Source organism: Oryx dammah, unplaced genomic scaffold (genome assembly GCF_014754425.2).
Source record: "Oryx dammah isolate SB20612 unplaced genomic scaffold, SCBI_Odam_1.1 HiC_scaffold_17, whole genome shotgun sequence".
Taxonomy (NCBI): Eukaryota; Metazoa; Chordata; class Mammalia; order Artiodactyla; family Bovidae; genus Oryx; species Oryx dammah.
Genome location: NW_024070201.1, coordinates 42879948 through 42891601, shown reverse-complemented (window position 1 = coordinate 42891601; position 11654 = coordinate 42879948). Strand labels below are relative to the sequence as shown.

Here is an 11654-nt window from a genome sequence, read left to right as displayed (position 1 = left end):
AGGGGGTTGGTTACTCACCGCCTTTCTGGAGAGTGCTGTTGACAGATGGTGTTGAGGAGAAGGGCCAGTGTAGCATCACTTCCCCAAAGCCGTGCTTCTCCACTGCTGAAGGAGTCAGTGGTGGTGGGAAGCCCTCCTGGATCTAGGAGAGTCTTGGGAGGGAGGGGGCTGACTCCACAGAGTCTCAAGGCTGTTGATCTACCTTCCTCCTCTGTGGGCAGGAGGCCGGAGTGGAGGGAACCCACTGGTTGGCTTAAGGACTCTAAGATAGAATTTGTAGTTTAAAATGAAATAACCAAAAGTGTGAGCACGTTTGTCTGAAGGAGACAGGACTGCTGAGGAGTAGGTGTGTGGTGATAACTTAGGGTGGTGGGAGTGGACAGTGGGACCAAAAGAACAGAAGTCCAGAGTCCGCTCTCATTGGACATCCAGAGGATGGTATTCGAGGCATCTGACAGCCATTTTGCGGATCTGTGAGTGTCTCTCCCACATCTTGTCCGCCCTTCCACCAGTTCCTCTTTCTGTTGTGAATCTGAGTGGTAGGGAGAGGCTGGCTGTACCCCTCGTTGCTGTGTGTCCATCAGCACATTCCATCCACTGTCCTCTAAGGCTTCGGCATGTACTGTGCCTCTCCAGTCAGCGTGAATCTCAAGACTTTTGTTAGAAATCTTGGTTATAGAATTTGTATTTCCTCCCATACATAAATAAGAAAGCTTATAGTTCTGGGAGCTCCCGACAGTCTTTCTGGGACACTGAAGCTATTCCCAGAGAGGATAGATCTAATGAACACAGATTTTTGGTGACAGTGTTGAGCCCTGCCTGAACCTGTACCCCTTGAAGTGGGAGTGCAAAGTCTTAACTTCTGGACCACCAGGGAAATCCTCCCTTTTTTAATTATACCAATTTTTGTTAGATTTTTGTATTGCTCACAGCCAAAAGCATCCTAACTGATGTTTACCCTCACAGAGCTTAACTTTGCAGCCAGGAGAATGACTGTTGCCCAAAAGGCTGAGTGATTTGTTGCACTAAGTTAGAGTCTAAGAAAGACTAATTAGATCTCTGGCTACGAGAGAAGGGCTCCTGAATAAAATAGGTGGGATTTCAGTGGTGAAAGGAAACAGGAGATTATTCCATCCCATCTTGGTAGGAAGCAAGAGCTAAGAGAGAAGGATGCATTTGCAACACATGATTTTCTTTTTGGAGTGGGGGAATGGAGTGTCACGGGAAAATCAATGGGAAGGGGCCAAACTGGTGGGAGCTTTGAAAATCAAGCAGATGAACGTCCAACAATGTCACAGTCAAAAGGAAGTTGTCATGAGGTTTGGGCAATGAAGTGACATGACATATTAGGTTGGCAAAAAAATTCATTTGGTTTTTTCTGGAGCATCATATGGAAAAAGTCAGACAAACTTTTTGGCCAACACAATACTTTAAGAAAGAGTACTAAAGTGAAAATAGAACCAGTTGAGGACAGAGCCTGAGAGGCCAGGGAGTTAACAGTGATCCAGACACAATGTGACAGAATGGAAATAGGAAAATAATACCACCAAATATTTCTTGACGCCTACCTGATGTGAGCTCTTTTCTGGGTGCTGGAAATACAGGATTGCCTAAGACTTGTCCTTATCTTCAAGGAGTTCACAGTCTACTGAAGACAGAGACAAGTGTGCAAGGGGAGTCAAAATAGCAGGATGGGAATGGCAAGGAAATATGTGTGCAAAATAAAGGAACAAGTAATGGCTGCGATGGAAAGACTTCATAAAAGAGGTGACAGTGGAAATGAATGTGACAGTATGTTGGAAGCCCTGCCTGGGCTTGGTGATAGATGGGACCTGGGGGTTAAGGAAGACAGAAGAGTTGAAGCCTGTCATGGGAATAGAAATAGACGTTTTGAAGGAAGACTCCAAGACAGGTGGGATCACTGTCCTTCCCACATTATCTGGCCAGAGAACCTGAAGCATGATGATGCTATGGACAAAAGAAGGATAATAATAATTTTAAAAAATAATGATTATGGAAACGTTATGTGTCAGGCGCTGGTGATCCTCATAATAAACACATGGGGCAGTTGCTATTACTCTTATTCTGTGGATGAAGAACTGAAATGACGCAGGAGAGGCAGCAAAGTCAGAATGTACACAGAGCAATGTGACTGCAGAGCCTGCCCGCTTAGGCCCTACACTAAGCTACCAGAGGATGTCTGCCTCATGCAGGACAAAGATGACTCTGAAATAATTTCAGATGACAACCAGGTTTTGTTAATTACTTTTGCTTTAGCCCCAAAATACTTCCCCATCATGTTATGGGTAAGGTGTAAATTTATTGCTAACCCCAAATAATAAAACCCACCAAATTTTGACAAATCAAGGAAGGTTCATTGGACTGCTTAGCATGAAGCATCTGCAAAGTGCAGTAGAGGCATTGACTAGGCATTAATCATGCTTTACATTACTTTTGTGAGTTTCTCGCACCTGAGACTCTGGCCAAGTGTGGGAGAAGCGCAAGTTGAGAGGCATAGAGAATTTTTAGGACTTCTGATTCCCTAATGTTCTTGAAAGAAATCACCAGAGCTTAAGAAGCCTTTTCTCAATCTACAAAATATAATGTTTAGTACATCTGAAATCCAAGTAAGATGTATCCAGCATCCGTTAGCATTTGAACTATTATCTGCCCACACAAAGATGACATTAGGAAAACTACTGAATGATGTAGGGGACCACATTTTGTGAAATTGTTTCTATTTGGAAACATGGAATCAAATGATTCTAAAAATGGAGTCAGAGTGGCGGGTGGTGGTTGCCATTATGGAGGAACCTTTCCTGGGGCTATTCTTGGTCTCAGCCTCATCAGAGTACAGCAGGGACTGGAGATAATTAATGTACTTGATGGCAGCTCTGAGGGTTTCCACTTTGCTGAGGCGTTTCTCCAAGTACTCCTCTGGCAGATGATGTCGGAGCTGGGCATAGCCTTCATTGACACATTTCACCCGCTGCCTTTCCCGCTCATTCCTTTTCCGGATAAAGGCTGGCCCGTAGGAATATTCGCACCTTCTGTAATTTGGATAAGGCATTGGGAAGGAGAAGGTGCAGGGTTCACCATAATTTTCCATAATCAGGGAGTCACTGGAAAAAGGCAGCAATGGCAAGTTTTCCGAGTAAGGGGATGGCACTGGGCCCTCTGGGTAGAGATGGAACGTGACCATGGGGTCCAGATAAAAGGACCTGGTCAGTGGCAAGTGGGAGGAATCAGTGAAGGCAGGCAGTTTGTCTGGCATGTTAGAGTAGCTTCTATTGTCCATCATTTCCTCTTTAGCCTGGAAACAGAACCAAGTTTATGAATTTGGCCAGATCAAAAGAGAGCAGATATCGACTTTCTCAGAGATCAGAGACTTTACTGCTTTCATGAATAGTTTTTGAGCTCATTCTGAAAACTTGATGGGGTTACAATATTTTGTGGGCAGTAAGAGGATTTTTGATGGTACACAGAAACAGCCTGAAATAACATTGACTTGCCTTATGAGAAAGTTATTTCCTTTCAATTCTCTATCAATCATTATGATTACAAGGTTATAGCTTTAGTCTGGTGAGAACATGTTTTCCACACTATTAAAATGCTTTCCAATCCTCCTCAGATAGAAGGCTTCAACAGGAATAGTATCTAGCTAGAATCTAATAATATTTTACTATTAATTTCTGTTTATTGTGAATTATGCTGATTTCACATTTGCAGTAGTGATACAAAGTCTCTTTTAAAAATAAATCTACTTGAGTTAAAAATATGAACCAATTCACAGAAAAAGAGTAAGTAAACAGCAATACAGGTGGTGTAGAGCAGTAATGTGAAAGTGAAGATGTGAAATGAAGATTGTGAAACTGTATGCAAATACTAACATTTGGGAAACAATGAAACACCACAATATTCAAATATATGTTGGAGAAATTACAAACTAGTTAATGATCATGCAACCTCACAGGCATAGCCTTCTTAAATGATAACTGGTATGCCAGAGGTAAAACTGAAATCAAAATAAGAAGGAATGATTTGCTCTTAAAAATTCACTGTAAGATTGCCTCAATGAGAAACTCCCCTAACACATTTATAACATAGTCAGTTTACATATTTACTTAGAACTTCAAACATATTGAGTAAAGTGCAACTCTGTTTAGGCTTTTTTTCATGGAACTTGAAGTATTATATTCCAAAAGGTCTCATATCAAACATATTCCCCCTTTCTGAATAGATCTGTATCCAGCTTATTTATTACACTACCATTACTTTTTACCCTTAACTGTAGTAATGTGGTCATAACAGATTTCACATAGACATTACACTTTAGTTAATGGGAAATCAGGGAAGTGCTGAAAAAGAGCATTTTTCTTTCAGTCATTAACTTTCTCAAGTTTAATCTTGGCTTTGCATCTTCTTAGCTGTGTGTCCTTTGGCAAGTTTGTCTGAAGCGCATTTGTTGAGAGATGAAGAATGTACCCAAAGTGGAAAACGAAAAGCCACGTGAAATTTAACTGTGGCTTTCAGAAAAGAAGGAAATCTGGCTTTCTTTCTCCTAAAAAAAATCAGCCCTAATGTTTTTGGGCAAGAGTAGGTAACACTGGCACTTGTTTCTCTACCTGAGTATAATGAAATTCTGCAGACTGCACGTGTAATGACAGGAGCAGCCTCTAAGCACCAGAATTCGAGTGCAATACAGTATATTACAATTCTTGTGAAAAAAACCTATCCTATCATGTATGGCTACTGAAAAGACAAATGACTCTCGAACCAGAAAGGGCAAGAAGAGATGGGGGTTGGGGGGTGAGGAGTGGGGAGTGTGAGCGGTGGGGAGAGTTTAATAAGTCATGGTGAAACAGGCTGGAAAAGGAATGTCAGGAAGAGCTCTTCCTAATAGAGGGATGGGGGTGAAGGAATGAGATAAGTGCCATGCTGCTGCTGCTGCTGCTGCGTCGCTTCAGTCATGTCCGACTCTGTGCGACTCCATAGACAGCAGCCCACCAGGCTCCCCCATCCCTGGGATTCTCCAGGCAAGAACACTAGAGTGGGTTGCCAGTTCCTTCTCCAATGCATGAAAGTGAAAAGTGAAAGTGAAGTCATTTCCGACTCTTTGAGAGCCCATGGACTGCAGCCTACCAGGCTCCTCCGTCCGTGGGATTTTCCAGGCAAGAGTACTGGAGTGGGTTTGCCATTGCCTTCTCCAGATAAGTGCCATAGGTCCAATTAAAAAGCAAAACAGAGGAACAGAAAATGAAAGATGCTGAATTACTGATCCAATGGCCTAAAATAACTAACATACAATAAAAATTTCTGGATTAGAAACTAGCTAGGAAAAATTTGCTGAAAGAAAAAGAGTTAGGAAATTCCTGAGCTAGGAATTCTAGAGGGTAAGAGATAAAAAATGTGCATGGTAGAAACTATGAAATTATGGCATAGTGAGTGTGGAGCCCCCATTTCTACATTCCTGAGAACATCAGAACCTTCTTTCTGCCTGTAGCTAACAAGCCAGAACTGCTACAATAGGGTACCGAAAAGTAGACAGCTGTCATCAAGCTAACTCACAAGCATTCTCTGGGTATAGTCATCTTGACTGATAATTTTCATAATATCTTAAGCCTTGATCCAGATGAAATCTGAGTAGTCTGTATATGCCACAAGTAGTTAAAATTCTCTAGGTTTTTTCTCTTTCTTTTTTATTTTTTAAGTTATGAAAGTATGATAATGCATTTACAAGAGACAAAATACAGAACAAACTTACATATAGTTCCATTATATAGCACAGTTATTTTTTAAGTAGATGAATTAAGATTTTTAGTTGGAGTTTTAATAGCAAACTCTCAAATATTAGTAGAATGAATGGACAGAAAAGTAGAAGGATATCATAGACCTTAAAAGCACTATGAACCAGTTCAACATAATTAAGATTTCACACCACAGCAGGACACAAATTCTATTCAAGTTCCCACAGACTATAAACCAGGAGACACTGGAACATATCCAGGGAAATGAACTTTCTAGATTTTAACAAGACCTTGCATAATTCTTGGGAAATGAGCCTAGTATCTTTGGAGACACACTGAGGAGGGAGCTTTTTCTATTGAGCATTGCCAAAAGGTTACCAATTAATGTAGTAGCATTTATCTTCTATTCAAAGAAAAAAATTTAACCACAACAGCAATAGAATGAAAAATGCAGCAGTGAGGATCAAGATAGGAAGGCTCGTGGAAACTGGACACATTTGTGGAAACTGAGTAAAGTTTTTAAAAGAGAGGAACACAGGGACTTCCCTGGTGGTCCAGTGGTTAAGACTTTGCCTTCAGATGTAGGGGGTGGGGGTTTGATCCCTGGTCAGGGAGGTAAGATCCCACATGCCTCACAGCCAAAAAAAACCCCAACAAAACATAAAACAGAAGCAATATTGTGACAAATTCAATAAAGACTTTGCAAATAGTCCACATTTTTAAAAAAGTCTTAGAAAGGAAAGAGAGAGAACAACACAAACCGTTAAGTGCTAGGACTCTGAAGCCAAATATACACGTAGCTAAAAACAAATGCACCTATCTTTCAGTGAAAGTCTCAGGTCTCTGACTTAGAGCTATTCTGGGAAATAAAGGGTAAGGTCTTAATGATAAAATCCTAAGAAATTCTGGATTGCTCTGCTTAGTATTAAAGTTTCAACTTTCTGATACATTATAAATATCTAGCATGTAGAAAACAAAAAGCTACTACTGTACATTATGAATTATGGAATTATGAATTATGGAATGTTAGGGATGGAGAAATCTTAGGAAAGCCTCTCATCCAATCCCTCATAAATTGTTGCAATTATGAGGCCAGAGGTCAGAAACTAGGTCTCCAAACCCCTAAATCCTTCCCACTCCTCCAGATGATTTAATCAACAGCAAAACTGAATCTTTCAACACAGAAGCATATTTGCTAGTTTAAGATAATCAGCTGAAAATAATCATCATTTTTCAACTGTGCCTAGGGATTTTCTTAAAAAACATGTTCTTATTCTCTCCCATGGGCCACTCTGGAGAAGAGTCTCTTACCTGAATTTTGCTGCCAAGATTCTGTATTTGGGGCTGAGTTAGATTTAACCTGATTTATATGTGATCATTTAATAACAACATGCAAAATAGCTTACAGTTAAACAGAACTGCTCAGGCTGGTTTAGCGATTTTCTCTACCAAATATGTAGATATGACAACATGCAACAATACTAAATAGAAAGTTTGCTTACAAAATTGGACTCTTGTAAGAGATTCTTTTCAAGAAGAATGTTTCCTCCACTCACCTGGGTTATATAATTTTATATCAAAATTGCTTATGGAAAAGATTTTAATAATCTCATAATGTGAAAATATTGTCAATATTTTTAAAATAGAGATTAAGATGCTAACCAGGAAGGTCAATATGAACCTACATTTTACTGTATATCTATTACAATTTTTTCCTTCTAAATAGCCTTTTTCAGAGCAATTTTAGATGTACAGCAAAACTGAGCATCAAGTACAGTTCCCATATACCCACTGCTCTTATATATGTACATCCTCCTACATTACCAGAATGCCAGCCCCAGAGTGATACATTTGTTACAACTGATAATACTGACACATCATTATCACTCAAAGCCCATAGTTTCCATTAAGGCTCAACCTTTTTAAAAAAAAATATTTGTTTATTTGGCCATGCCAGGTCTTAGTTGTGGCATACAGTACTTTTTCTAGTTGCTGTATGTAGGATCTAGTTCCCTGTCCAGGGATCGAACCTGGGCCCCCTGCATTGGGAGCATGGGCAGAGTCTTAGCCACTGGACCACCAGGGAAGTCCCTCGGTTCACTCTTGTGTTGTACATTCTATGCAACTTTACAAATGTATAATGATACATATCTACCATGATAGCATCATATGGAATAGTTTCACTGCTCTAAAGTGTCTGTTACACCTACTCATTCCTCCCTCCTCCTAGTACCTGACAATACCTGATTTTTGCTTCCATGGTGGCTCAGACAGTAAAGCGTCTGCCTGCAATGCTGGAGACCCAGATTCAATCCCTGGGTTGGGAAGATCCCTTGGAGAAGGAAACGGCAACCCACTCCAGTACTCTTGCCTGGAAAATTCCATGGACTGAGGAACCTGGTAGGCTACAGTCCATGGGGTTGCAAAGAATCAGACACGACTGAATGACTTCACTTCATTTTTCCTTTTCCAGAATGTTGTATACTTGAACTCATATACTATACAGCTTCTTTCAATTAGTAATATTCATTTAAGTCTCCTGCACATATTTTTGACTTGATAGCTCATTTCTTTTTAGCACTGAACAATATTCCTTTGTCTGAATACCATATGATAACATTTACATGTAGAATCTAAACTATGACACAAAGAAACTTATCCATGAAACAGAAACAGACACACAGACATAGAGCCCAGACTTATTGTTGCCAAGGGAGAGGAGGGTGGGGGAAGAATGGATTGGGATTTGGGCATTAGCAGATGCAAACTAATATACATAGAACAGATAAACAACAAGGTCCTACTGTATAGCAGTGGGAACTATATTCAGTACTCTGTGATAAACCATAATAGAAGAGAATATGAAAAAGTATATATTAATATAGACACACATATACCTGAATCACTTTGCTATACAGTAGAAATTAACACAACATTGTAAATCAACTATATTTCAGTAAAATAAATTTTAAAAATATTCCATTGAATGTATCACAGCTTACTGTCTATTCACCTACTAGAGGACTTCTTGATTGCTTCCAAATTTTGGCAATTATGAATAAAGCTGCTATAAAACACCCATATGCAAAATTTTCATATGGATATAATATTTTAACTAATGTATATTAAATGGGCTTCCCTGGTGGCTCAGACTGTAAAGAATCCACCCTCAATGCGGAAGACCTTGGTTCAATCCCTGGGTTGGGAAGGATCCCCTGGAGAAGGAAATGGCAACCTACTCCAGCACTCTTGCCTGGAAAATTCCATGGATGGAGGAGCCTCGTAGGCTATAGTCCATGGGATCGCAAAGAATTGGACGCGACTGGAGCAACTTCACTGGTGGACATGTGTTATGGAGCATTTTTTTGAATACTTCTCTGCCATCTGTACATCTTCTTTGATGAGGTGTCTGTTCAGGTCTTTGGCCCATTTTAAAACTGAGTTTTTTGTCTTATTGTTGAGTTTTAAGAATTCTTTATATGCTTTGGAAGATAGTACTTTGTCAGATATGTCTTTTACAAATATTTTCTCCCAGCTGGTGGCTTGTGTTCTTGTTCTCGACAGTCTTTCACCAGAAGTTTTTAATTTTAATGAAGTCCGGCTTATCAGTGATTTCTTTCTTGATTTGTGGTTTTGATATTGTGTGTAGTAAGTCATTACCAACCAAAAGTAAACTAGATTTTCTCCTATGTTGTCTTCTAGTATTGTAGGGTTTTGTTTTGCATTTAGGTCTATGATCCTTTTTTAATTAATTTTTTGAAGGTTGTAAGGCTTGTGTCTAGCTTAACTTTTTTTGCATGTGACCATCCAGTTGTTCTAGCACCATTCATTGAAAAGACTGCTCCACAGTGTTCCTATTGTTGCTTTGTCAAAGGTCAGTTAACTATATTTATTGAGTCTGTTTCTGGGCTCTCTATTCTGTTGTATTGATCTGTTTGTCTATCCTTTTGCCAATCCACACTGACACTGCCTTTATTACTGTAGCTGTACAGTAAATCTTGAAAAGAGGTTGTGTCAGTCTTTCCACTTTGTTCTTCTTAATTAACATTGTGCTTACTTTCTGGGTCTTTTGCTTATAACTTTCTGGGATTTTGACTAGGATTGTATTTAATCAAGACTGACATCTTAATAATATTGTCTTCTAATCCATGAACATGGAATCTCTCTCTTATTTTGTTCTAGTTCTTTGATTTCTTTAATCAGTTTTGTAGTTTTCCTCAAGTACATTTTATCCATATTTTGTTAGATTTATACATATTTCATTTGGAGGGATACCAATGTAAATGGTAATTGTGCTTTTAATTTCATTTGTTCATTGTTAGTAGAACCAACAGTCAGAACTGGACATGGAACAATAGACTGGTTCCAAATTGGGAAAGGAGTACGTCAAGGCTGTATATTGTCACCCTGCTTATTTAACTTCTATGCAGAGTACATCATGAGAAATTCTGGACTGGATGAAGCATAAGCTGGAATCAAGATTGCCGGGAGAAATATCAATAACCTCAGATATGCAGATGACACCACCCTTATGGCAGAAAGCAATGAAGAACTAAAGAGCATCTTGATGAAAGCAAAAAAGGCGAGTGAAAAAGTTGGCTTAAAACTCAACATTCAGAAAACTAAGATCATGGAATCTGATCCCATCACTTCATGGCAAAATATAGATGGGGAAACAGTGGAAACAGTGGCAGACTTTACTTTTTGGCCCTCCAAAATCACTGCAGATGGTGACTGCAGCCATGAAATTAAAAGACGCTTACTCCTTGGAAGAAAAGTTATGACCAACCTAGACAGCTTATTAAAAAAAAAAAAAAGCAGAGATATTACTTTGCCAACAAATCCAACAAAGGTCCATCTAGTCAAAGGTATGGTTTCTCCAGTAGTCATGTATGGATGTGAGAGTTGGACTATAAAGAAAGCTGAGTGCCGAAGACTTGATGCTTTTGAATTGTGGTGTTGAAGACTCTTAAGAGGCCCTTGGACAGCAAGGAGATCCAACCAGTCCATCCTAAAGGAAATCAGTCCTGAATATTTATTGGAAGGACTGATGCTGAAGCTGAAACTCCAATACTTTGGCCACCTGATGTGAAGAACTGACTCATTTGAAAAGACCCTGATGCTGGGAAAGATTGAAGGCGGGAGGAGAAGGGGACGACAGAGAATGAGATGGTTTGGATGGCATCACCAACTCGATGGACATGAGTTTGAATAAACTCCGCGAGTTGGTGATGGACAGGGAGGCCTGGCATGCTGCAGTCCACGGGGTCGCAGAGTCAGACACGACTGAGCAACTGAAGTGAACTGAACGGAAGGATAGCAATTGACTTTTGTAAATTAACCTTCTGTCCTGAAACCTTGCTATAATCAACTCAGTTATTAGTATCAGAAATGTTTTTTTGCTTTTTAAAAAATTCTTTTGGATCACCTACATGTTTACAATCATGTCATCTCTAAACAATGGCAGTCTTTCATCTTTTCTTTCCCTGTATATCTTTTGTCTTATTGCATTAGCTGGGATTTACAGTATGATGTTGAAAATGAGTAGTTAGAAAGAACATCCTTAACTTCTTCTCCTCTATTTCTAGTTTACTGAGAGTTTTTGTCATGAATGGGTGTTGGATTTTGTCAAATGCTGTTTCTGAATCTATTGATAAGATCATGTCATTTTTCTTTAGTCTGTTGATGTGCATTTCATTAATTTTCAAATGTTCAAAGTCTTGCAAAACTGGAATAAATTTCACTTGGTTGTAGTTAAACTTACATCTTTTAATATTAATAATAAAATCAACAATTTTAGGTTCGATTTGGGAGTTTAAAGAAGTTTTTCACTAACCAAAAACCCCATTTTTAGCTCCTAAAGTCTCACCCTTATGAAATTAATGTGATTTAGTTTTAATACTAAAT

The 11654-nt window shown here is 39.2% G+C and overlaps 1 protein-coding gene across 1 annotated transcript; it reads right to left on the bottom strand.

Annotated features, from left to right (window-relative positions):
* Positions 1 to 2755: 2755 nt before the first annotated feature.
* Positions 2756 to 3301, bottom strand: ASCL3 (achaete-scute family bHLH transcription factor 3). Its single transcript, XM_040258420.1, has one exon. The coding sequence runs from the start codon at positions 3299 to 3301 to the stop codon at positions 2756 to 2758; it is 546 nt and encodes a 181-aa protein (XP_040114354.1).
* Positions 3302 to 11654: the final 8353 nt, after the last annotated feature.

Excerpts from the sequence above, each read along its gene's own strand:
- ASCL3 (XM_040258420.1), bottom strand. The coding sequence starts at position 3,301 with ATGATGGACAATAGAAGCTACTCTAACATGCCAGACAAACTGCCTGCC.